The 27,411-nt window shown below is 51.3% G+C and overlaps 1 protein-coding gene across 1 annotated transcript; it reads right to left on the minus strand.

Annotated features, from left to right (window-relative positions):
• Positions 1-119: 119 nt before the first annotated feature.
• On the minus strand, positions 120-27,411 carry NOL6 (nucleolar protein 6). The gene is made up of 26 exons (XM_051643205.1): positions 27,372-27,411; positions 27,062-27,268; positions 25,958-26,074; positions 25,581-25,760; positions 24,824-24,992; positions 23,985-24,122; positions 23,677-23,840; positions 23,042-23,162; positions 22,664-22,722; positions 22,430-22,531; positions 21,776-21,891; positions 21,197-21,374; positions 20,729-20,851; positions 20,420-20,568; positions 19,611-19,686; positions 17,648-17,788; positions 17,266-17,383; positions 16,892-17,046; positions 16,497-16,660; positions 15,938-16,090; positions 14,761-14,858; positions 13,471-13,595; positions 13,233-13,322; positions 11,353-11,550; positions 1,750-1,851; positions 120-501 (listed from the first exon to the last, which is right to left on the minus strand). The coding sequence occupies exons 1-26, from the start codon at positions 27,375-27,377 to the stop codon at positions 352-354; spliced, it is 3,399 nt and encodes a 1,132-aa protein (XP_051499165.1). The 5' UTR covers positions 27,378-27,411; the 3' UTR covers positions 120-351.

Below are 27,411 nucleotides of genomic sequence, written 5' to 3' on the forward strand. Positions count from 1 at the left end.
GCCAAGAACTCTATTTAGGAAACTGCCTTCCCAAAGCATACCTCAGTCAGAATTTTCAGGCCTTGACATTTTCACATGAACACAGCTTTGCTTCCTACAATGAACAGGAACACTTGGAAAACTTTATCCCATCTTTATATTTTCTTCAAAATAAAAAGTATTTGTATTCTTGAAAACAACAACAGGTCCTGATTTTCTGAACAAGGCATGTAAAGATAAATAGCATAAAACACACAGTTCTGGGATTTAAAAAGATGAGAGCCTTTCCTAGGACTAATTTATAAAAAGGAACGGTCCCAGAGTGAACAAACTCAGCTTCAGGACAGGTCCCTCTGACACCTCTCAGTGGCCTCAGATAGTCCATTTCTCTGTACGAGCTTCCACACTTTTGACCAGGCCTTCTCCCAAAACCTCAAAGTCCTCCAGAATTGCCTCCACATTGGGAATGCAGACCAGCTCGTTGTTCAGAGTTGCCACCATCCTTCCTTTCATGCTGGAGACCTGCAGGACACAAATAAAACATTGCTCAAAGGGGAGCACTCACTCAGAGCTGCTTCACAACCTCTGCAAGGCCTAAAGAGAAGTAAACTGTCCTCCTGCCTTGTCACATCCAACCCATGCCACACCACTGCACTATGTTCTAAGCTTCACCTTCTAAACACCATACTTGCTCGTTATTAAAGATAAGAAGTTGCAAGAGTGGCCCTTCCAAGCCTTTTTAGGGTTTAGCCTGGGACCACAGTCCAAAGACTATAAGGGAGGAAGAGAAGCAATGGCCAGGGGCATTGTGGAGATGGGAAAAAGGTGCATGGGTGCATAGCAGAGCCTGTGTAAGCAGAGTAGATGGTGTATTTAAAAGGGACTGCACCATGACTCAACTACAAGTAAGAGCTGCCTGGGCTCTGCTCTACTCTGCTGTTGGGTGTCAAAACCTCAAGTGGGAAGAGACTTTTGGCTCCACCAAGACAATAAAAACCCTCATGTTTAATCAAGCCACACTCAGCTCAGATGCAAGGATCCCCTCCTCACATTTCACCACCTTGAATAACTGGGTTTCACAACTGCAGTTAAGCTGAAAGGCCAATGCCCTCTGGCCACAAAGAGAGGGGTTTAAATCACCCAGAAACTGACAGCAGAAGAGCCTGGGCTGCCAACTCTAAGCTCTGAGTCACTGTTTCTTTGCGTCTCTACTTCATAGAAAGCAGCATGAATCACTCCAGTGTGCCTCACACCTAGCTTAACCACCCTCTAGAGTTTACCAACCCACACAGTGTAGCTGGAAAACATCTCTGTACATTGAGAGGACTTTGACAGTATGAATTTAGGCTTGCCAATCCAGCTTACTGCAGGCTGGACATTTCTAGGCAAGGTGGCAAAAGCCCCAAGAATGGGACAGCCTGCTGCACACACCAAACATCTCTGGCAAATGAGGCATCACCCATCTTCCAGGAAGGGACGAGAGAAGAGCATCTGGGACAGAGCTCTATTCTGACCCATGACCATGGTGCTTGTTCAGGGACACAGGTTCCCTTCTTAGCCCTTGTGATGACTGGGGGTACTGTTGGCCACTGTCCTTGTCTTGGTTTCACCCTTTCTAAGAGCGGACAGAAATAGGAGTTCCATTTTCTTCAGCCCTGAAGGCCCTCAAGGAGTTAAACAAAATTATTATAATGCAGAAAAAATAACCCTCCAAGTTTTCAGGGCATAAAGGTAACATGAAGCTTGAGTAACATGGAGTAAAAAACTCACCTTAAAAGGCTGAGGCTGAAAGCTCAAAGGTTTCCACAAGACTGCAATCACTTCCCCACCATGCTTGTCATAGAAGAACAAGGCAAGATCACTGAAGGCATCCTAGTGGAGAAAACAAACAGAGGCTGTGCCAGACATCTCAGAGCCAGAGCCCATCCCTGATTCATTGTCCATACACACTGACACACAGTAACTCCACACTAGACAAAGCTGCAACTCTTCCAGTAAAGTACCTGGCAGCCCAGGGACTAGTGTTGGGTGCCTCCTGCTCTCTCTTCTCTCCCAGCCTTGATGGATACAGTGCAGTCTCTCCAAGTTTTTCATGCTGACCTCATCATTGACTACTTCTTGCTGTCCCAGAAGCAAAAACATGATCCACCACCTCCCACAGGCCTGGAAGAGCACTAAGAAATCAGCATCCACCTTTAGGACACTGGACCCCTTAGGTAACTACCCACTGAGTGTTCCTCCATATGGTCTCCCATCAGCTGGGTCTGGCACAACCATGCTGTCCTAGCCCAGTGTCCAACAGTCAGACCCAGGATTTCACAACACATCAGATGGCAAGAGGCAGGCCCTGCCCAGCAGGCAATCCTGCCATGATACATTTCACTACATGGCAGCAAAGACCAACTGCAGTCAAGGATCTTTCACTGGAGGCCAGCATCTGGAGCTCTGCAATCTGTGCAACAAAGGTATCAAAGCTCCTTCTTCCCCTAGGACAAACCTCACCTGTGCTGTCAGCACACAGTGCCCCAAAAAGAAACATAACAGCAGAACTTTAACAGAAAGTCTTGAGAGGTACAAAGAGATAGAAAGCTCAGTGGAGGTAATGGAGGAATCTCGTCTCCTTGCTCCTGTGTTTCAGTAGCTGTGTCCATGAGTAGCTCCTTTGGTAGTGCTGGGCCGGAGAGCTCAGAGAGATCTTGCATAAAGATATGACTAAAGTCCACAGTCTGGTTTCCTCCAAGTCCAAGCAAGCTGGATTCCCAGCACTGCAAGAAGGCAGGGAATGATACTGCAGCAGAAGTAAACAATGCTGTGTGCAAGCAACTTTTCAAACCCCAAGTCTGGCCCCTACACCTCAACACCCAACACGCTGGTAGCTGGAGATAGGCATCCCGAGTACAGCTGACCAAGACAGCCAAGAAGCTGCTCCCTGATCCTTCTTCGTCTTGGTGGAGATTAGCATCAGGCAACAGCAATTTTTTTCTGGGCAAACAGCCCCCAGCATAAGTACAGTACAAGATTCTGCACATGGCCTCACCAGCTTTGGAGCAACCTACTCCAAGAAATACATACTCTCTGCTCCCTTGTCATTCTCTTCCGTCCCTAGATTCCGCAGCTGCAAGTCAGCCACACTCTTACAAAGAAAGGTGTCTGCCAGCACCATTGCATCATGAGGTTTTCATGAGGGCATGCATGAAAAAAAAAAATCAGTATTGAAGGCAAGCTTGGAAGGGGTCTTGTATGAACATACCAAGATCACAGCAGCAGGAGAAAAACATGGATTGGGTTGGTAGTACAAGTGATCCCAAAGGGTGGAGTGGCCTTGTAATAGTTAAGATCTTTTAAGTAAGGAAGGGTGGTGTTGTCTGCAACCTTTGGAGCCAGATTTATGGGTTTGGACTTGGAAGTACCACAATTAGAGGGCAACACAATTAGGCCATCAAGCTGGAAAGAGCCTAAGATCTAACAGTTCATCCCACTTCACAGGATCTTTATGGGACCAAGGCTGGTCAATGCATTATCTTGCCAAACTGGCTACATAAACCACTGTCTGAAAATATAATTGAGAAAGATACAACCCACCCTGGCACATCTCAGCTGAGAGCAACAGGCTCAGAGCCCAGCCAACAGGGAAGACTCCTACTTTAGCTGAAAGGCAAAGAGCAGGAGGGAGGGAAAGCTAAAAGAAGGGCAAGAAAGCCCAGGTCACGCTGACAGCCAATGTGCAGCTTTCTGGACCAAAGCGGAGCAGAGCATGTGAGAACCTGAAAAAGCCCCACAACTCTTCAGGGCGAGGCTGAGTGCCACACGATGTTCCTTAAGAGAAAGGTATTTTTTTATAGGCATCTTACTGGACTGGATAGGAGCCAGGAGCATTTGCAGGAAAGGAGCCCTCCCAGCTCAGCTCATTTCCCAGTAAAACCACTGTTTGGCCTGATACCCAGCACCTCTTATCCAGACAGCAGGGAGCAGAGAGCAGATGTTACAAGGATGGCATCCAGTTCAAAATCCCACCGCAGGGCAAGCTTCTGCACCTGCACTGTGCTCAGCATCATCCTCATGACAGTACTCTGGGCCAGCTCCACTGAGCTGTGGAGATGCGCAGCTTTTGGGAAACTGCAGCATTTAAAGGGTATGGTGCATTAGTCACCACATGTCTATTTGTACAGAGGCTTGGGGAGTAAAAGCAAATGGAGCTCACCTCCCTTTCCACATCCCGTGCTCCATGCCTAGCACCACTGGGCTTGTCTGAGCCTGCAAACAACCTTCCTCAAGGGAAAATTTAAGAGAAAATGGGGAAAAGGCAGGGAGTGCCTTTGAACCCTTATTCCCTTCTCAAGCTGCTGTGTATCTGTGGTTGCAATTCAGCTTTAAAGCCCCAGGGAAAGCTTTCCCTGCTAAGGAGGATCCCTGTTGTCAGCAAAACCTTCAGCTGGTTCCCATCTCACAGAGACATGGGGGGCCTGCAAGCTAAGGGCTGCAATCCAGAGCAGCCTCATTGTCCAGGGAAAGGGTACATGGTGCCTGGAAGATTAGCTCAAGGTCTGTAAGGAGCCATCTGGTTTGTAGGAATGAAAGGATGCAAAAAGGTGGCGAGTAAAACAATACCACTAAAATAGGATTACTGGATTAAGCATCTTGGGCTGAAGCGTGGATTTTGCAATGAGGTAAGAGCTCATTGTTAGTTAAGCAACTACACAATTGTTGTTTGGGGGGGGATTTTCTCACCTAACCATTTATTCACCCATTTTTTCAGTGCTTCTACCCAGAGATTGGGCTCACTGCATCAGGGCTGCTGGAAAAAAAAAGATGTTCAGGGAGGTCTCTGCACTCAAAACATGCCTACCAGCTTGTCCTGGTGCAAGGCAGTTCAAGCTCAGTGCTTAGAACATTTCAGGTGCTTTCAGGAAGAGATCTACCAGAATAAACCGTATTCTAGCTACTTGCTTCCAACAAATTTGTGGTTAATATTTCAAGGTCCTTGTCATCCTACTGTGACCTGCCCTGATGCTAACAGGTTACATGATACAGACAAGAGCTTTTCCCCATGCCCCAGAAAAAGGAGCACTGTCAAGAAAACCAGGCTGGGAAGAAATCTGGGTGTTATGTTTGGGATTCAGCTGGTAAAAAGTATTTAAAACCATCCAGACTTGTCCCCCTCCCAGTGTCTGATGAGAGCCACATGCGCATCCTTGTCACAGGGGTCTGGGGCACTGGCAAAGCGGTATGGCAAGGAAAAAAGCCACACATGTTCTCCTGGCTGCATTAGTAAGTGTGCCTTGTCCATCAATCCTCCAAACCATTTGACAGCGAAGTCTCCAGTCACATTCTGCAGGACAAATCCAAGGCAGATCTCTGGGAAGGCACCACCAACACTGAAGAAACGCAGCCACAAGTACACTGTAAGGATTCCTAATACGCACAAGGGGCTGATGCCTCACTAAGCATGTCTGTGCCCACATGTGTAGCACTCCCAAGGCTGGACACTATGCTAAGGGTCATCTAGCTGCTTTGCAGCCATAAAAGCAGGGAATTTCCTGCATAGATCCAGACTGGAAGGTTTCGCCTCAGAGCTTTTTCAGGTCATCTACCTGTCTGGAGTCTCCATTGGAGAAGTCAGCCCTGTCAGCCAAAACAGGAAGGGAGCAGTTTCACGCGAAAAGATTTCACCAGTTCCCGTAACCACAGCTTATATACTGTAAGAGACCAAGGGCTTTTAGTATCATTAATTCCTTCCTAACATGAAGCAGCAAGATACACATTCCTACGATACGAGGGGAAGAAAGGAAAGGGCTGTAAGTCTTCCAGGTAAGTCTTGTCTGAAGGTGTAAGAAATGCAAATCATTGCTCTAGAGGGAAGGATGTTTACAGTAAAGCAGGAAACATTTTCCTGCTCATCCACACAGGACAGATCTCCCATGTACAAGATGGGCAGCTGCTCTGCCACAAGCTCCTCCACAGGTATATCCAGCCACAGCAAGCTAAATCTAGGTGAAAGAGCACTTCACATTCAGTGACCCAGCGAGACCAAAGACACAGTAAGAAAGACACAGTTTTTTAACAGCTATTATAGACACGCAGATGCACATGGCACAAGCAGCTTCATCCAGTTTTCCCTACATGAGAGAACAGCTTTGGACCTCCTTTGGGCTTTGTGAGCTCCTGATGCACAAAAATGGGCATGGCAAGCAAATCCACAAGTCCTGTGTCCTCTGGATTGCCTCTTGAGTCCAGAGAACAGCAAAGCCACGCTGGAGCAAAGCTGCACTGACCAAGCCTTCCCAAACCACATCCCCAGCAAACAGCTGGGAGTTCTGCATCTCACCAGCAGCCACAACACAGACCAGCAGTCACAACGGAGGTCCTATGGGAGCCTTACTGCACACTGAAATACAAATTTCTTGCTGGGGAATCCCGGCCAGGACCCAAACCAGGGTTTTTATGCCATGGTACTCAGGACCATAAAGGGAGGCTGGTGATGGGCTGAGGCTCCAAAGAAGGCCTCTCTGCGGGACGTCTGGCACCTGAGGTGCCTGAGGTGCCAGAGGTCTGGCACGTTCTCTCAAAAACATCTGTCTGCAAAGCCTTCTTATCTGGACAGACTTCCAGAACAGGCCTTTTCTATCAGATCTGTCCTGCAATTGAAGAATTTCCTGTCTGAATCCTACAACCAGCCTTTCATTCCTACCCAGAGCCTCCAAGGCATCAAAGCAATTCCATCAGACCAGCTCCTGCAGCACATCTCCTTGGAGCAGGAAAAACTGAAGCACCCAGGACTCAACACCTCCTCTCCTTTCACCTTCTTCTCTGATTAGGCTCCTTGGGGAAGGCACACAGCAGTCCTTTGGCTCCAGAGTGCTCCTGCTTTGCTAGCCCCTTTGATTTGTGAAAAATAAGGACCTCTCAGGAGCCAACAGGTTGGGACAGGAGAAAAGTGGTTCTCCTGGTGAGTGGAGCAAGGACACCAGGGAAGATGCTACTCCCTACCCCTTCTCAGGTCCATCAGTATGCCAAGGCTTTTAAATCCCCTTTTTACATGAGAAGCTTAGAAGAGGGAAGATGTTTTTTTTCTACTCCTAGAAGAGAATAAAATTCCACAGCACCACTGCATGTTGAATGTCTTCCTCCATTGCTATAAACTCACCATGGCTGCACCATCAGCCTCAGCTACAACCTGTTGCTCAATTCTGAGGTTTGAGCTACTAAGGGAGAGAAAATTGCTCTGAGTCAAAGCCAGCCCAGTTCCTCCAAGTGCCTTACACCAAAACGTCTCATAAGGATCCTCTGCTGTCACCACACTCTTTGAGCACCAACTTCTTGCTGCATTTGTATCACCCCTGGGGCTCCCAGCCTGCAGGTTAAGGAGGAGGTGAATGTTACCTAGAGCAGTGAAAGACAGGGGAGGAGTAACACAGGTGTGCTGGAGAGGCTACCAGTCAAAGTCAGGGCAAAGCACAAAGCCAGTGCAAAAGGTCCTGCCTTTAAGCAACAACATTGTTACGCTGAGACACCCAGCCAGATGATTTCTGATGGGGTAGTTTACACTGACAGCTCAGCTTCACCTGCTTGCAGGTGACCCTGCAGGGAAAAGTCAGCTTGTGACACCCTCCAACATATGTGGACACGGGTGAGTTATTTGAGAGCATGTGCAGCATCACCTCTGTGATTTTCCCAAGAGAGGAAAGCCCAGAAAGAGATATTTATCAGCCTTCAGGTCTGCCTGCTACTGATCTGGAAGCTACAAGAACCAAGGGAACTGGTACTGCAAGATGCCTCCAACACAACACCTGCAAGGGAACACAGTCATACCTCTCTCAAGTCTTCAGGAGGAGGAAAAGCCCGCCAAACAGGGCTGCCAAGGCAGATTTCAGTCTCTCTGCCCTACAGCTCACTCTTCAGAGAAACCTGTGACCAGTTCCTGCTCTGTTCCCTCTCAAGAACCCTCGAGCCAAAGACCATGAGACACCAAGCAAATGCAACACTGCTTCCAAAAAGACAGTGTGACCTATGCTCATATCCCTGTTTCTTCACTGGGATGTCCGTATATTGGATTTAGGAGCAGCTGTAATTAGTAACCCAACCAAACCTTATTCTGAGTCTATTACCTGTGTTAGAGAACACAGGCTTGCATGTCACTATTGACTGGACCAATTAAGTCATTATCCTTTAATGAAAGCTGCTTCCCAGGGAAGTAGCTTTCACTTCTGGAGCCACCTGTTGGCACTAAGTTTACTAGAACCACCAAAGAAGTCTGTAAACTACAACACGCGCCAGTGACTTTCCTGATCAAGTGCTTCAATAAGCAGAGTGATTTGCTGCGAGCCTGCCCTCCTCATAGGCTTGTCCAGGTGTCTTCAGCTCTTCTTGGAGCCTCCTACCAGGTCCCAGAGCCACTTAGCCCCAATCCCTCCTGAGACAGGGAGGCTCCAGCCCTGTGTACACAGACACCTCCAGCACCTTGGCAGCTGCTGAAAGGCTCCATTTAGCTCTAACCTGCCTTTCCAACATAGAGTGGAGAGCGATTTTAGGCTTAAGGAACTCCACTTCCTACCCAGATCTATGCCTCTCTGCTGAGGCTTGATGGTGGCAGGTCAAATCTTCATCAAACAGGGAACAGAAAGGAGGGGCTGGCCTTGATACTCCTCCTCAGATCCAGATGCCAGGAAAGAGCAAAATAGCAAACTGTTCTCAGTTGCTGTGCCTCCTGCTGCCTTTTAGAAGTCTTGGGTAGGGTGCTTCTATCCCTCCTTCTTGCCTACCCTGGACCCCTAAAAAAACCCCAAATAATCTCTGCAACATCCTCTAGCTTCAAAACCACCTTCCTGCTCAAAGGCAGGACAGCATTAAGTACTACTCTTTCCTCTCTTCTCCATGAATTATTTCCAGCGGAAAAAGCAGCACTGCTTGCAGGGAAATTGTGGGACAGTTTTGAGGTCTTCCTCAATTTAAAGTGGTCTTGCATGCAGCCCCGTCTCTCACCTTCAAAGAAACTCTTGCAAAAGCTTTCACCTAGGTTAAGGTGAAAAGAGAGCTTGAACTCAAGGGGCCTAGAACCCTTGAGCCTGAACTGGAGTTTTAATTCATGCACCCTGGCAATTCTATTTGTGGACCTTGAGGCAAGATCTGGCCCCTTCTGCTGTCCCTTGCAGCTGCTACCACCATCAAGCCTGGCAGTGGCAGGAAAAAGCTCAATGGCTGTGTGGGATTAGCCAACTTGGTGGTCAGCAAATGCTAAATGCTGCAGAGCCCACAGGAGGCAGCTGAGGAAAAGAAGAGATGCTCCCCAAAGATGTGCCTCTTCTGCAGGCACACCCCCATTCCCAACACAAGCTTAGAGAGAATCTTCAGGCAAGAGAAGCATATGGAAAAGTGAAGAAAACCCTCCCAGCATGTCAGTTCAGAAGAGGACAAAAGAAAAGCCCCCTGATGTGTCCTGTGTCCCAGGAGTGCTGGCAGGGTAGCTGGGAGTTGCCAGAGCACAGTTAAAGCCACCCTAGCTCCAGCTCTGCCTTCCATCAAGCTGCCACCAGCACAGCTTGACTGCTGCAGCAACCCGAGGAGCCTACACACACCACAAGGGAAATGCCAGCCAGATGTTAGTAAACAAATTTTCACAGTAGTGGCCAAACACTGTGAAAGGGAGGCAGGAAATCTCCACCCCTGGAGATAGTTGGCATGCAAGAGGGCTGTTCTCTGTGCAGCCTGCTCACATGTCAAAGCTGACTGCCTTCAGAGGGGAAGGGAGCAGGAGACCTAGACAGGACCCTTCTTGCCAAAGCCAGCTTACAATCCCTACAGTAGTTCAGACACTGCTCACTGCACTTCCGTGGGTAAGGGATGATGGAACTTGAAAATCCAGCCAGGTTTTCAAAAAAGGGCATCAGAGCCCCACCTCTCTACACACTAACATTTACTCAGCTACAGCACAGAAAGCTGCGAAGGGTCAAAGAGAAAAAGGCTGCACATCTGCAAAGTACTGGCTGTTCAGATACAGTGTGAATCACTGCTGCCATGCCTCAGCTTGCCTTTCTCTGCAGCTTGCCTAAGATGTGGCATGGCCACACAGTAGAAAAGCATTGGGCTGATGACTTTGGACACTGATGTTCTCCATATACCAACATTACCAACTTCCTCTGCCATCATGCATGGAACCAGCCACAGAGAAACCATCCTGTGACCAATATTCAGCCTTGGTGGCTCATGCAACCACTGGTGAAACAGCAGGAGCTCTACTGGTACCATGCCGTGGATTCCTGTCCATCTCCCAGTAAGTAAGTGTAGCTATAGTCCACTAGAATCACAGAATCGCTGAATTGCTGGAGTTGGAAGGGACCTCTAGAGATCATCTAGTCAGCTCTCTCACTGAAGCAGGATAATCTAGAGCACTTTACACAGGACTGCATCCAGGTGGGTTCTGAATATCTCCAGAGATGGAGACTCCAGAACCTCCTGGGCAGCCTGTTCCAGTGCTCTGTCACCCTCACTGTAAAGAGATTTTCCTTCACATTTAAATTGAACTTCCTATGTTCCAACTTGTACCCGTTGCCCCTCATTCTGACACTGGGAACTACTGAGAAGAGCCTGTCTCCATCTTCCTTGCACCCACCCTTTAGATACTTATATACATTGATAAGGTCTCCCCTCAGTCTTCCCATCTCCAGGTTAAAGAGTCCCAGCTCTTTCCTCTTAAGAGAGATGCTTCAATGCCCCTGTCATCTTTGTCACCCTCCTCTAGACTCTCCAGTAGCTCCCTGTCTCTCTTGAACTGGGGAGCCCAGAACTGGGAGGCAGTATTCCAGCTGTGGTCTCACCAGGGCAGAGTAGAGAGGGAGAATGACCTCCCTCGACCTACTGGACACACTCTTCTTTATGCAACCTAGGATTCCAATGACTCTCTTGGCAGCAAGGGCACACTGCTGGCTCATGGATCATTTAGTGTCTATCAGGACTCCAAGATCCTTCTTCTCCAAATTGCTTTCCAGCAGATCCAGCCCTAATCTATACTGGTGCCTGAACACCTCAGCTGCTGCAAGAAGCCATGAAAAATCCATAAAGTGACTAGAGACAAACAGCTTAAAGATACTTCTGCAGTGAAACATCACATTCTTCAGAAAGAGCTCCAGGTGCTTTCTATCTGAGGTAATTCTCACATCAGCAGCATTCCCATTTCCATGGAACAGGTTGTGCATTCACCAGGTCTTCTGCTGAAGGAGCAATTTTGGATGCAAACAAAGCATGACGATCACATGCAAAATACATTAAGATGTCACCAACTAGGTCCTGCAGTGGCAGGCAACTAATGAGCTGAAGGCCAGAAGACAGGTCCCCCTTAGACAAGCAGCCCCCTGTGCCTCCCCAAGGGGCTGTGCTTACCCTCAGCTCCCGGAGGTAGCACTGTACAGGGTCATAATCCACCACAGGAAAGAGGATCTTCACAGAAGTGCTGTTCTTCACCACACCCCTGGAAAATGACTTTAGTGGCCGGTCCACACTCTCCAGCTGACGAGGAATCTGGTTTTGATTCAGGTGGATTAGGACATCGTAGAAGTCCAAAGGAGGGCGGAAGACCATCTGCAGGGAGAAAAGACTACTCAATATACAACACAGGCAAGCAAGAAAGATAAAGGATGTTTCCCAAGTCCTTGCTTGCATTTTATTCCCTTCTTAGAAAGCAGTAAACCAAAGCCAAAACTTCACAGAATCACAGAATCGTCATGATTGGACTTCTAGGATCACAAAGCCAAAATTTATGTGAGGTTACTGTCAGAAGTTTGCCAAAACATCCACATGAAAAACACAGCTGTGTTGCAGCCACAGGGAGCTCCAGCACTTACTGGCCACCTCACTTCTCATGACCTGAGACAGGTCTGTGATCCAGCACGGACTCTGCTCACATCAGAAGGACATGACCCTCACTCTCCTATACCCCATGCCAACACTATAACAAAGACTTTGTCGAGGGCAAAGTGGTTCCCCCATGGCTAGTTCCTGGTGGATCAGCTAAATGTTCTCTGGACTATCAAAGCACACCAGGAAGGACACTCGGATGGCCACAGCCCACCTGTACAACTAGCTCAAACCTCACAGAAAGGAGATGCTCCCTACCCACACGAGACATATAGCTAGAAGGACTACACTAGCAGTTTCCCAGGAGGGCAGAAAAATTTAACTGCAGCTCCCATGACTTGGGAATGGTCCCTGGAGAAAAGCTTTCCATGGGGTCTTTACAAGCCATGATCACAACCCCAGGAAGCCCAACTGAATGCACAACAGTGGGGTTGGCAGTTGAGAGAGGGACAGACGGTGAGCTGAGACAGGTAACCACATCACATGTGACATGAGTCCCGGAATGAAGAGAGGAGTCAAGAAGCTAACAGGAGCAGAACAACACCCAGGGGACACAAGGAGCTGTGTGATAACAGGATAGCCCTGTATGTCCAACAGGAGTTGTCCCCAAGGGCAACAGCATCTTCCATCAAGCAGAGAGAGGGTGAGAGCAAGCCTCATCAATGGAGGGGAGCAATCCAAGACACAAATATCTGGAGAGGTAGAATCTGGCACTGTGGAGGCAGATGTATTAAAATGGAAAAAAGCTTAGAACTACATGTCCATTTTTGTGGAATAAAGGATGCAGGGACATGAACAGAGACATGAACCCAATTTGGTTGGAGCATCCTCTTAGATATGTGGGAAGAGAAGGCAACTCTCAAGCTGTACCGGAGGCTCTTCCCTCCTCCCATCCCCACACTTTGCTTACAAAGATGGTTAAACTACATACGGCCTTGCTCCTCTGCTTAAATCAAACCAACATCTTCCTGAGTGCCTGCTAGCATCCCACCAAAACTTCCACCAACCTAGGCTTGGTTAGTCTTCAGCACACAAGCCAGATTTGCCAATTACACCAAAACAGAGTCTCCCAGAGGCACCATGTGCTCTGGCGCCATGGACATGCAATTGATTTCACACAGGAACATTGTGGGTTTGCTCATGCCCCAAGAAAACCAGAGAATACAAAATAAATTTTCCCTAGTCAATATTTCACCTGAAGTTGTTACCCAGAGATGAGTCCCTAGAAGCAGGGTAGCACAGTGAGGCACCAGCTTCCCAGCTCCCATCCTTGCTGCTTTTCATCCTGCGGCAACCACGTGTGGCCACAGCCTGAATCCTACTAACACATCCCAGTGATTATCACTAAAAACCACTGTGCTTTTCCAGAGCCTGTAAACCCTTGTGCTGGCACCCTAAAGGGTTACCTTCACATCCTGGCTGTTGAGTGGGTCCAGGAGCTGCTCCTCCAGGGCCCGGAGAGACTCTGAGGCCAGCACAACAAGGCGCTGCAGGATCTGGGGAGGGAAAAAAGCCAGAGGGTGAAACTCTGCAGTCCTGGATGTAGCAAAGACCCCACTCACCCACACAGCTATGGGAGCTGGGAGCAAGGAACTGCCTCAAGCTGGCAGCCAATACTCTGCAAGGACAGAGGGCCCAGCTCACCTGTGCTGAAGGTCGCTCTTGGGTCCACATGGAGCTCCACTGGTCTTTGGGGGTGGCAATGAACATGACAGGGAGGCGAGAGCGAGCAGCCATAAACTTGTTCTTGATCTCTGTGCAGTCAGCATCTGGAGGAGGCAGGCAGATGGGTGAGATGCTCTGCCCCATCCGCAGCCCTCCAGCCTCCTCACCCCTGCGCTGCAGCCCAGGAAAGGGCACCACTGCAGGCTTTTATTCACTCCCTCCCTCTGATCCTACACCCACATGCAACCAGAGCTCCATCCCCATGGGCTTGCTCTGCTCTCACAGCTCCCTTTGCATTCACCTGCAGCAAGATCTGGAGATACAATGTAGGGCTAGATGGACTTTTGTTCTAAACACACCCAGATGGGCACAGACACGGCTTCAAGATAGGGCAGGCACTGAGAACTGACACTATAAGCTAATCACAGAGTCTGTGTCCAAAGAGTTTTCTACTTTGTTGGGTTCTTTCTCTCAAGTGAGTGGGAAAAAAACAGCTCTTTGGCCAAAAACACTTCTGATTTTGTTCATTAAAAAACTGGAGGGTGGAAAAATACCAGTTTCCAAAACTCAGTTCTGCCTCTCAAAAAAGAAAAAGGTGGGGGAGCACTGAAACCCACAGACACAGCTGCTTGCTACAGCACTGCCCACACCACTCCCAAGCAGCTTTATCTTTTCTTATAAACCAGCCTTAAAGCCTAGGTGTTGCTATCTCTCCCACTCCAGCACCACCCAAAGCCAAGACAATTCTGTGATCTCTTCTGGCTCCTGTGAGAAGATGGCAAGTACCCAAAAGACAATCAACAGACAAAACACAAGGAAGAGGGGAGGCCTGCAGGTCTGCTTGAATGCACCAATGTACCGCTTTGGGAACCAGAGACCTCTACCAGGAAAATCTTAATGCTTAGGAGGTAACTTGGAGCATGTAACAAAACTTGGGAGGACTGCAGCCCTTTTCCCTTGCAGGTTTTGAAATCAGGGACTTGCAGATCATTCCCATGACCTGAGTGGCTCAGGGGGGGTCTTGAAGCAGACACAGCACAGGAGGCTTTGAAGCTTCCTGTTCAGGAGCTTGACCACCCTCTGGGCACAATCAAACCCACCCTGAAGGCAAGTTAAGCACAGCAGGACAGGAGCAAGTAAGTGGAAAATCTCTTTGCCCCAAACAAAAGCAGTGATGCCACCATGTATACAAGATCCTCAGAGCCAGGAGCTGACCAAGAAGGACCCAAGACCATCATGCTGCAGCTCTCCTGTGCTCTACCTGCTCACCTGTGAGGCCAGCATTCAGGTTGACAATCAGAGGGTTATTTTTCCAGTCAAAGGTTGCCAGCAGGTCAAGGAAGCGCAGGAACCCCACCTGGGGAGAGCTGCAGGCAAGACAAAACTGTTTGACAACAGCACTTGCTCCCCTGGCACCAAGAGGGACTTGGGGATGACTTAGCAATGCCTAGGCCACTCACAGCCCAAGAATGGATGTCTGTGGTGGGACACGAAGTCCAGAAGATCAAGGCCCTTAACCTTCTAAAAATCCCTGGGGCAAGTCTTTTCCCCTTCTTTCTCACTTCCCAAATAAAAGAAACCAGCAGAAAGCAAAATATTGTCCCCTAATTGACACATCTCCCACCAATGCCCCCAAATGGACTCTCAGGGTTGGACCAGTGCAGAAGCCTGCTCCCATCTCCAGTGCAGCTCTGAATACCAGCCAAGCTCCCATTGTGCCTTTTCCCCTGCAACAACACATGTGCAAAGTGAGACAGCTGGGTTAACGGGGCTTCTGCCAGCAGGGTATTTTAGGGGACATGAAAACATTCCAGGTATCAGTCCTGCTACTTCGGGGAAATAAACAAGACCTCAAGTGCATGGCAGAGTAACTTTGTGGCTCCACCTGAAGCAAAAACACTCTCTTTAACTTCATTTCTCTCTGGACTGCATCCCATCCAGCTGCCAGCTTTCAGCAGCAGCCCTCTGGCCCTTCCCTCAGGAGCCCCCTCCAGGAGGGGGGCTGCAGTCACCAGCACCCACCATCCTTCCCAGGGAGCTCAGGAGCCACAGCACACTGGTAGTCACCACACAGCTCTTGCCCCTGCTTCTCCCAGCCATCACCTCCCGAAGGGGGCCCACCAGTTCTCAAGAAGGCACAGGACACCCGGTTATTTGTGCTACCAGCACTCACAGACTAGAGGGATGCTTTCTCCCATCCCTACTTGTTTTCCACCTCACTCCAGAGCACACTGGGCAGGGCAGTGCAGCACTGAGCATCTCCATCTCACTCTGGAATGCTGCTGCCAACAGGGCTTGGGACAGTGTTTTGGCAGCACAGGGGCCTCATGCTCACTGCTGTGCCCCCTTCCCAGCATCTCCTGACCTATCAGCATCATATCCCTCCTGCGTCCCAGGAAAAAGGCCCTAAAACCTCACCGGACCAGCCTAGGCTCCTTGTCCTCACCTTGGTGGTGTGAAGGGGGCTGAGTGGAGGAAGAGAAACGCCACAAGGAGGTCCACACACTCCTCAGAGATGCTGTCACTCAGGAGCTGTGCGCAGACCCACCGCTTGGCCAGCCGGCAAGTGCTGCCAAAGACAGGGTGCTGCTGCTGGAGCCTGTGGGAAGGGAGACAACCCATTGCTCAAACAACATATCCCAGGACCCAAAATGCCTTTTTGGCATTCAGGAGGAGAGAGGAGAGGCAAAAATCTGCCAGGAACTTGTGCACAGCATCACGAGCACGTGGCACTGTCTGCGGGTGTTGAGATTTTCAGGGAACCAAGGGAAAATGCTGCCACAGGCTCCTCTCTTAATCATGCTGCTTTTTGGTACTTTTGTGCCCATATCAGTGTCCTGGGATGTAACAACAGGGACCACTGGTGCTGCCCCCACTCACATTTGTCCCTTCATCCTCCTACAGAGCCTTTCACTTCCACAGTGAGCTCCCCTCCCCACCATCATCCTCCATCATCCAAGGGCACTTCCATGCTGGCTTCCAGCCATGTCTCCTGCCTCACCTACCCGTGCAGGGAGCTGGTTAGATAGGGCAGATGTAGGATCTCCAGCTCCAGCTGCCGAGACTCTTCTGTGTCCTGGTACTTCAGCATCCCTTCTGGGGTGACCACTTCCTTCAAGATTAGGGGCTCCCGGTGGTAGGCTACTTGGAGACGGAAGACGTAGCCATCCTGAGATGGAAGCAGAAGGTGAAGCCAGGCTTGGAGGCAACATAAGGAGGCTGGTGTGCTACAGTACATCTCAGGGACACAGCAGCAGCATCCTGGCATCAGCACAGTCTCAATATGCTTTCCTAGGCCTCACCATCCAAATCATGGTTTTATCCAGTGGGACCACTGCCACAGCCCCCCACCTCCTCAGTAACAGGTCAGGTCTGGAGAAGGTCCCCATCACACCCTTACCTTGTACACGTCAGTGTGGGTGACGGCAGGTCTGCAAACCAGCTGGTGCTGCTGCTGCAGGAGCTCAGCCAGCTGGAGATGGAAAGCTGCCTTGATGCGCTTGATGGCTTCTTTGTCCTGTGGCCACTGGCCACTGCCTTCCATGTGGCAGATGACTGGGGAGAAAGGGACAGCAAGAGGCTTGTGAGGCCCATGCAGAAATGAGAGGTTGAATGGGGGTGGCTGAGACCAGAGGTTACAGCAGGAGAGCAGGAGGAGCTGTGGCTCTGCTCCTGCCTTTGGCACATCAACACAGCAGGAAAGGAGCCAGCAACACTAAATGCCTCTGCTTTCCCCAACCAAATCATATCCCACTCACATCTCTCCCCACTTACTCTTCAAAGGGGCTAGGTAGGCTGGGCAGGGCTTCTCCTCCGAGGGAAGCAGCAAGTGCTTGGTCTTGATTCGAGTATGGAAGGAATAAATTGGCTTCATGGGAACGGGAGGGAAGACCTGGGAGAAAACAGCCAGCCAATGACTGAGAACACAGATCAGAAACCCCGGGGCACTGCGCACCTCAAGCCAAACCTCCCGCTCTAGCAAACACCTCCAGCATAGAGGCCTTGGCCAACTTGTGCACAGCCAGCCCCAAGGATGGATGGGACAGCAAAAAAAGAGGGACTGCATCACCCTGAGGGCTCTCAGGAGCCAGAAAAGCAGAGCCCCCTCCCAGCTCCTCCCAGGGCCCAAGCACGGGCCATGCCCGGGGACACTCACATCCGTGTACCGGAGGGCCGGGTGGACGCCCTGCACAGCCGTCACCGTCAGCGGCAGCCCCTTCAGGTTCCACAGCTTGCGGCTCAGGTCATCGTAGGAGCAGACGACACTGACCATGGCCTCCTCACCCGTCCCCGCGGCCTGCAGACACACAGGGAGCCTCTCCATTCATCTCACACTCCTGCACAGGCACCCCCGCCTCACCTCCCTCTCAGGCTGGCACTGCAGCCAAGCTGCAAGGAGCCAGGACTACCATCCCAGGGAGCAGCGTCTGCCAAGAGCACCCAGGAAAACTGGGAGGCAAGAGAGAGGAAAGCCAAGGGCAAGACTGTGTAGCTCTCCAGTATCCACAGGCATCCTAAAGAAAGCATTTCAAGTGGGAAGTACAATTATTTCTTGTGCAAGACTCTAAGGCAGCACCAAAAACTGTTCTGCCAGCGTTCTCCTTAGGACAGGAGAAGGCAAGAATGATTTGGGGGTAAAGAGATCACACAACGGCAAGGTGAGAGCTCTGCCACTGCCTCCCTGCTCATCACCATGATGCCAGCAGAGGTGGCAGTTAAGAAAACTGCTCTGACTAAATCCTTAACCAAGGAAGAGTTGTGCAACTTGGCAAAAGCAAAGAAAGAAAATGCCCAGAGCGCCACAGCAGCCCTGGGGAAGACAGATGGAGAAGAATCAAAAGGAAAACTGCTGCTGCCTTTACTGTTTCGACCTCTTTACATCACAGCAGAGGAGCCTGAACGAGGAGAGGACATCACCAACACTAAACCACCAAGCTCAGACAAGGCTGAGTCGAGCCACAGCATCTGGCCACCCTGAGCTTTCTGGTGGAGCAGCAGCACCCTCTGCGGGATGTGTCACGAACAACAAACCCTCGTCCTGCTTGTCTCTCAAGCTGGCTGCACCAGCCATCTTTCCTCATTCCTCACATCCCTTGACAACCACACACTCCCTGGGCTGACTGTAAACAAGCAGTTGGAGAAGCAGCAACAGAGAATCCTACCCACTCTTTTCTGCAGACAAAGGCAAGTTTCTCTTTCATTTACTTATGACTGGCAACAATCCTAAATGCCCTTCTGGCTCCAGGAAAGTGCATCCCCTCTCAGAATGGGCTTCATCCACCCTGCTCAGCCCAGGCTAGCTTGCAGGGACACAGAGCACACAGATTTTGCTGCCTCACCACACAGCATGTACAAACTAGCATCTCACCCCAAACCTCTCATGCAGCTCTGCCCAGATTCCAACTGGTCCTGACACAGGAGACTTTCAGTCAGATTTGGTCTCCTTTGCTTTTCAAAAGGGGGAAGGAAAAAAATTTCCTCTTCCAACCAACAACCAGGTAAATAGCTGGTTTTACCAAAGAACAGCAAAGTGGTGCAAAAGTGCTCATGCCTCATCTGCAGGCTTTAATTTCACAAGATTGACTGCAGCAGTAAGGAGGGGGACATTTCCCAGCCTCCAAAATGCATCTTTCAGCTGCAACACTAGGGAAGGCTCAGTGGGCATGATCTAGCACTATGCAGGATAACATGGAAGATCCTTCTGGTTTTCCCAGCTGCATCTATGGTATGAAGGCACAGGACTGTCCAGCGCATTTCCTGAAGGACACAGGAGCTGGAGAAATACAGTGGAATAGTGACACAGCCTCAGACAACACGGACATAGTGGACAAAAGCAGAAAGAGGAAGATACTGGAACGTCTGCAAGAGAAAGTGGGGTGTGGGAGCTACCAGAACAAAAGGACTTCAGCAGCTATGCCTCGACTGGCACAAAAGGCTCAGCAGATCCAAGAACACACTGCCCATCCAAGTGCCCACACGCAGGCACTCTGCTTACCCTCGCTTCCTTCTTGGAAACCCTTAGCTGCCTTGGGCCACAAAGCTAAAATGACCTCCCCTTAGTCCTTCCCATACCTCCCTCCTCTGAGAAACCCACAGTCCCACTTAGGGAACAAAGATACCTCTTGGTCAGTCATGATCACAGACTCCAGCAGGGCTCCAGTGTAGCAGATGGAGGATTCAGGAATGTCCATGTGGCTACATGGAAAAAGACAAAAGAGCATCAGATCTATGACATATCAACACATCCATCCTGATGCTGCATACTGTGCCCACAGGCAACAGCCAGTGCAAGACCAAGGAATCCATCCATAAAGGACGGTCATGCTGAGGACACCAATCTTTGCATTTCTCCCTTGCCCAAGTTATCCACCCATAATGGCACAACGCACTCAGCTTTGCAGGATTCAAAGTTAAAGCTGCCAATGCCCTTCCTCACAAGACTGCTCCTCAAGTCAAGTTAAAAAGACCCAGGCAACCTCTGACCTGTGCAAGAGCATCTCAGTTTTGGCAGAAAAGTCTAAACTCCTATTGCCTTTCCAAGTGCTGCAGGGAGACCTAACCTTGTGAACCATCACAGGGTCTCAGATGATTTCATGAAACATGCTGCAAGGTCCAGATGGCTTTTCTTTCAGTCCTGCCAAGCATGAGTGTCCCAGCAACCCATCTACAAGTAAGGGCAGGACCATGCTGTCCCCTTGCCCCTAGCACTGCCATCAGCAGAAGCTACAGCACCATGTGCTTGCCCTCCTCAACATCAGGATAACTAAAATGACTTCCAGATTTCACAGAGCCAAAATAACCCACAGGGTCCCCCAAAGCATGGAGATGACAATGGGGTTACCAGGGACAAGGCAGAAGCCAGGAGAGCAGCAGTGACCCCATACAGCTGCAGATCTCCCAGTCTCAGCTGCTACTTGGTATGACTTACAGCTTCAGCAGGTGCCTGATGATCTGCTCCGGAATGAGGCGTTTTTGGCAAGCAGTGTCAGCCTTCCAGACCACTGCTTCGCAGATGCTGCTATCCTGGAACCGCCGCAGCTCTGATTTCTCCCCCCAGAAGGTCCGGAAATCCAGGGCCTGCATGGGAACATTGGCCAAGTCAGGTCAGGGACACAAGTCATCACAGGGGCCAGTCAAACCATTTCCACGACCATCAGCCAGCCCTGTAGCCATTCACAACCACAGGCCAACACCCGGTCTGCTCCATCCCACTCAGCACAAACAGTGCTCCCCTCACCTCAGGGTGATCAGCCTGTGGTCCCTTCTCCAGCATGCTGGCAGCAAACTCAGTGACAAACAGAAGCCCAAATGTCAGGGGACCAACATCCTTATGTTTTGGGGGCTCAGCATCAATTGGCCACTGTAGGACAATGTGGAACATGAAGCACAAGAAGAAATGAGGTTGCAGGAGCAGCAGCTGCTGCTAGATGCTCTTGGGTGCCCAGACAACTACAGACAGGGAAAGCCTCATTTAATGAGGAAACCAGTTGTCTCCCCCCTGTGGCACTTCTGGGCCAAGACTTCTGCCCAGAACAAGACTCCCAGCTGCCACCCATACCCCACAGCAAGTCCTCACATCCTGTATTCCCCACAAAGGGGGACAGGCTTGTCTCCTCCTCCGGTGAGTAAAGATTCCTTCCCCATGCTCAGCAGTGCCACAAAGGACACGAGACCCCACGTGCTGCAAAGGACGTGGGTTCATTACCTCGGGGACCTGGGGCAAGGAGTGAGCCACGAGCAGTGCTCTCCCAGCCAGCCCACGGGCCAGCAAAGAGACAAGAAAGGGAAGGGCTGCGGCCACGTAGTTCCCACCCCGATCCATCAGCTCACTCAGCAGCTGCATCTTCTTGCAGGCACCTTGCAGCTTGGAGACATGCTTCAAGCTACAGGAGAAGAAAGGAAGCTGGTCACTCACTTCTACCACCAAATCCTTTCCAAGAGAGAGGTATGATAGAGGAAGGATGAATTCAGGAGCTGAGGGTGCCGGCCCAGGCTGGGGGCTACAAGAACAGTGCACTTTGGCATCTCAGGATGTACCACAGGAAATGCTAGTACTTGGGAAAGTCATCATTCCCAAAGGCCAAAGCACTGTCCTCCTCCTCCTGGGAGACAGTCTAGATAGCAAAAGCATAGTGGTCAAAGGCAAGAGGCCCCAGCGGCTATCACAGATGTAGCAGGGCCACCTCCCACCAGGCAAGTCTGAATCCACCACAATCCAAAGCCAGAAGCCACACCACTCTGAGCAGGCTCCTCAGCATTATCCCACTAGCACAACAAGACTCACTGGAAGACATGGTCAAAGGTTCTGAGCATGGGCTTTGCAGTCATGAGCAACACCTGAAAGCCATCCACCATCCGATCATCTAAAATCTCCATGGAGCGCTTGGCTTCAAACTGGACCTGAGCAAGAAGACAACACAGAGCAAGAGCATGAATGGGAGGGGAGAAGGAAAACAAGTCCTTCCAGCAGCAGCGACCATTGCTGTTCCATCAACTAGGGCCACCCCAGCTCCGCAGTCACCAGCAGACCTGGATTCCAGATAACATCTGCCCTCAGCATGAAATCAAGTCACCAACAGTGGCTGCTGCTGGCCAGACAGTCCCTCCTTGAAATTCCTGCCATAAAGGTGAGGTTTTTTCCAGCTCCAAAACAGTTTTTTCTGCTGAACAGCTGCTTGAGTTCACCCAAAGGTACCCACAAAGAAGAAAACAACCTTCCTCCATCATTCAAGCAAGACAAGGTAAGGCAGCCCTAAGTCCAAGTCTTAAAATTAATTACAAGCTTCAGAGCTGGAGATGGATGTTAAAAACTTAAAAAGCAACACTGAAACCCCTCCCCACATCCAGCAACCTCCTCCAAAACATCTAACCACCCTCTGCTTGCCTCAGTTTGCTCCCAAGACAGCATCTCTGGATGCCATCGCAACCTGCTCAGTACCTGGTGGTATTTGCTGGCAGTCATATCAGCACAGAGGTTCACTAGCCCAGAGGGATCCACAAAGACGACATCAAACGCCTGGTGGAAGTCATCCAGGGAAGGCTGGAAGAGCAAACACAGTCCTTAGAGCCACAGTGCAGCACAGTCACCAGGAAACCACCTGTCCAACATGCCTGTTATAGCCCAGGCAACACAGCCAGACATGGGCACAAGTCCCTCTGCAGGGCTCCTTACCAGGGAGGGATCCACATCCTTTGCTAGGCTGATCCCCGTCACACTCAGGTCAGTGGTGGCTGTGCACAGACAGAAAGGAACAAGTCAGGCTGCCATCCACATCTCCTCACTGGTGAGGGTGCTATGGGTTATGTGCCAATACTGCTGTGGTCTCACAACATAAACAGTGCTATGATGCAGTGCTGGCCTCCACCACTGCCCACCCCTCTGCAAGCTGCTCCATCCAGCCCTGCTCCACTGCTTCCTTCCCATCTGCCCACTTCACCCACAGCGTCTTGGCATCAGGGAGAGAAAAGCCACAACTCTACCTCTTCTCACCACCACGTTCAGGCTTCATACAGAGACTTTACTGACACTGGCCTTTCCCTGAAAACTCACCCAGGAACTGCAGGGTGCTCCTGAGCACCTGGTACCCACTCATCATCTTGACAATCTTGCGTTTCATCAGCAGGTAGGCAACCAGCATGGAGACCAAGAAGCCACTGAAGCACCCAAGGCCCTGTGAGAACAGAGGGCTGAGTCAACAAGAGCTCAATAAAAAGAACCGTAAGCACCAGAACTCAACCCACATGACTGCTTCTGGCCTCTGCCATCACCAGCAGAGCAGCCCCCAAGCCCCAACCCTGCCAGGAACACACTGAAGCAAAGCCCTGTACAAGACGCAGAGATACAGACCCCCCCTTGCAGGAAGGTAACACCTCAAAGTTCTTTAGCAAATGGGATGAACTCAAAATAAAAACAACCAAACAACAACAAAAAATCCACACCCAAAACCCCACTACCTCATTCCAGGAATTTCTAAGTTGCACTATTGCCCAGTACACTCAGACTCACTGTAACCTACAGGGTACAGTGGAGCTCCTTGAAACTTAACACAGCTCAAATCAGTCACAAGCCCATCACATGACCCACCAGGACCAAATCACCCTTCTTCCATCTCTAGGCAGGGAGAGCAGACCAAAGGCAGGTTAGCCAGGCAAGCAGAGCCTTCTGTCCCCTCACCCAGGACACACCTTGCTGAGCTGCCGCTGGTTCAGCCAAACTTTGAGGAGAGCCAGACCATCCTTCATGCCCGAGAAGTCGGCGGCTGCACTAGACAAGAAGTGCAGGTGGGACAGCAGCACCGTGTCACAGAGGATGGAGTTGTTGTAGTGCGGGGTTGGGGGCTCAGTGGCTCCTGTGTGGGGACACAACAACACATTGGACCCAACCACAAACCTCCTGTTGACAGAGAAGGGCTAGAGAGAACTCACTTCCCAGAAACATGTATAGTCTCCAGCTGAACTGAGCAACCTCATGTTCCCCCAGCCCCAGGGCCTACCTTCTTTGGGGGTGCCCTGCTCCATGAACCAGGCTGTCCGGACATTGTTCTTGCTGGGATAAAAGCGGCTGGGTTTGAAGAGACCCGGGGCAGGACAGGCGTGGAGTCGGACAGTGACCATCTTCTTCTCATCCTTGCCTGTAAGTATCAGGGGATAGATGTGAAGGAGGAAGAGATGTTAGAGATCCAGAAACTACCTTGAGAAAACCAGAAGCATTCGCAGCTTGGGGAAAAAGTTCCTTCCCAGCAAAGCTCAGCAGCAGTGGACATCATCTCAGACCCAACAATAACCCTGAAGTCACACTGTGACCATCTTCCTCTATCCTTGCTGGCCAGTTAGGTACCCATTCGTCCTACCAGTACTCTCCTGCCTGCCCTGGCCCTGCCACATTACTGCCTGTCCCAGGCCCAAACTTGGTGTCACCTTGGGTCTGCAGAAACAAGCAGCACTGGCAGCCTGTGCATCCCACGTTATCTCAGAGAAGAGCCAGACTGCTTAGAGCTGCCTTGGGAAGGCAAGAGGATGGTAAGTAGTGGTGGGGAGAGCAGGGAGAAGGGACAGTGTCAGACTCTGCTTTACTCCGTGAAGTATTCACAGGGTGGGCGAGCCAGCAAATCCAAGGAGAGGGAGCCCAGCCAAGCTGCAGGAACCATAAGAGGGACAGAGACCTTGAGGACTAGGATGTGTGAAGAAGAGAAAGCTCCAAAATGTATCATCACTTGCAACAACAGCCTCTAACTGACCCCGCTCCAAAGGGTCTGTTGTGAAACCACCACCACCCTCCAGCTAATGCCAGTACCCACTGTCAGCCCCTGTCAGAGAAAGGCTCAAGTGCTACCTTGTGGCCTCAGGAGCAGGACAGGCTTGAGATGGTTGCTGTTCATGTAGGCAAACTTCACGCTGCCAAAGACCTTCTCTTTGGACAAGTGGTGGGCCATGTGGGCCAGGTACAGAGCTCTCTTCCGGTGGTAACGCTGATTCAGGTTATCTTTGTCCTGGAAGATTTCCTGGGAAGAGAAGGTTGGCACAATCTCGCTTCACATCTCTGCAGAGCGTGGTTCAGCCTGTGGCACCATAGCTCCCACCCTTAGACCCAGCCCCATTGGCAATTCCAAGGAGTTCCAAGTTGGTCAGAAGCACCACCTTGCTGCCAGCTCACCAGGCTCTAGGATCACAGAGACAGTCAAACTGGACATTGCTTCATCTCAAACCCCATTACAGCAGGTCTGGGCAGCAAGGGGAGGGAGCTCTAGAGGGGTAACAGCCTGCAAGTATCACCCTCCCTTGAACACAGCCTTGGGAAATGGGGAAGAAGTGCAATGGGGTACGAAGCAAGACAGCATCTACTTCCCCAGCAATGTGGAAGAGGTCCAGCCCAGGCAGAGAGAAGGAAGATCCTCATGAGGAGCTCAGAGCAAAGTAGCTGCAAGCTATGGTTGAGTGAGCAGTGAGCAGGGAGTCACCATCCTGCACATCCAGATGCTGCAGCCTCACTAAGAGGAACCGAGAGGACAGTGCAGAGGCCAAGGGGAACAGGAGGGGATGGAGCTCTGCTGGGCTCCAGGCCACTCAGGAGCAGGCGTGGCCAGACTCACCTGTGGCATGGTGACAGCCACATCCACGTTGACCTCTGGCTTCACACAGGTGCCCAGCAGGTAGCTGCCCACCACCCTCAGCTCAGCTGGGGGCAGGAAGCGGAACTTCCCCTTCACGCCGAACGGCACCTGCAGGATCGGGACCTTCACGCCCCTGGGGAGCCAGGCCTGGTCAGTGAGCTGGGAACAGACAGGACACACACAGAACCCTCTAAGCATCAGGAACGCAGGCGGAGACCTGGAGCACTCTGCCCACAAAACCAGGTAATGCTTTTTCAGTCCCTAAGGGGAAACTCCACAGGGATCTCTGCCTGTATGGCAACAGCAGAGACTGCTCCATGGGGCCTTGTTGGCTCCCCCATCCCTCTGGAACATACCTCAGTTTCTGGGGTCTCTGGGATGGCACTCAGCAGGCTGTTAATTTCATGGAGGAAGGCATCAATCTTCTTCTTCTTTGTCTCCTTCAGTGTCACCTCCTTCAGAAGCTCTTCTATCTGCAGGGCGAAAATGGACCGTGAAAGGCTGCTGCAACACTGGAATTGCTACCACCCTTTACCTTGTCCTCCAGCACCAGCCACAAACCTGGTGAAGAGATCAGCAGGTGAGCTGGGGAACACACCTGAGCCCCTCTACAAACCCTGCCCTGAGCTGGAAGGTCCGCCAGCCTATGGGCAGGAGGATAAGACAGCTTCTGTCATCCCCTGTGAAGTGCTGGATGGCAACCAGCTTCCCCACTGGTTTCTGTGTGATGTCCAGCCAGAAAAAAACAGCCTGATTCATGCAGACATAATTCCCAGAAAGGGTTTTGTATGACACAGCACAGATCAGCTCCAGGGAACAACTGTGCAGGCTCACGCCATGAAGCCAGCCCTGGAGATCCTGCCACCATCAGCAGGTAGCCAGGAGATCAAAGCTGCTCCCCATAAAAATCACCAAGCTAACAATCACCAGGAGCAGTCTAGTCACCAGCCTGACTTTCACCCTACCATGGGCAGTTTGTTTTCCTAGCACATAAACCAACCCTCCTGTCCCATCCAGAACCTGGTCAAAGACAGGAGCTGGCTGCACCTGGTGATGACACTTCCTCACCCTGCTAAGCAATAAATCGCGGCAGCGAGCGATGCATTTCCACCACGTGGCAGTGCTGTGCTGGAGAGCTTCGATTTTAGTGGTGTAAACGAAGCAAAGAGCCTGGCGCGGGGCGGCAATGGGAATTATGATGGAAAGAGCAGGAAAACGCTGGGTGCCTTGGGAAGGCTGTGCTGCTCCTGCTCAGCTCCTGCAGAGGAGCTGCCACTGCCCGGAATTACCAGGACAGAAGGGCCCTGCAGCCGGCCAGGGGCCCAGTGTCTCTTCCCCAGGCTGCTCCCTGCAGACTCCGGCTCCGCAGTCCCGTTACTCCCGGTTCCCGCCCCAGCTCAGCCCCCCGAGAGGGGCAAAGGCCCGGGGGGGGGGGGGGGGGGGCGGCCCTCCCGGCTGACCTGCAAGCGCAGCAAGCTGGAGTGGAAAAGATCCTCCGTCTCCTTCAGCTGGCTCAGCTCCTCGCTGGTGGGCGGCCGGTAGAGCTCGGCCCGGCTCAGCTTGGCCGGCCGCAGGCCTCCGGCGCCGTCCCCGGCCGGGGCGGCCCTCTTCCCGCTCCGCGCCGCACCCCCGGCGGGGGGCTCCCGGCCCTGCGCCTCCGCCGAGCCCTGCGAGGAGAACACAGCACGGCTGACCCGGGGCCCACGGCGACCACCCCGCACCCCCCTTCCTCCCCTTCCTTCCTCCCTCCCTCCTCCCCCCGCTCCTCACCGCCATGGCCGCCGCCGGGCGCGTGCGGCCCGTCCCCACG

Source organism: Apus apus, chromosome Z, assembly GCF_020740795.1.
Source record: "Apus apus isolate bApuApu2 chromosome Z, bApuApu2.pri.cur, whole genome shotgun sequence".
NCBI lineage: Eukaryota > Metazoa > Chordata > Aves > Apodiformes > Apodidae > Apus > Apus apus.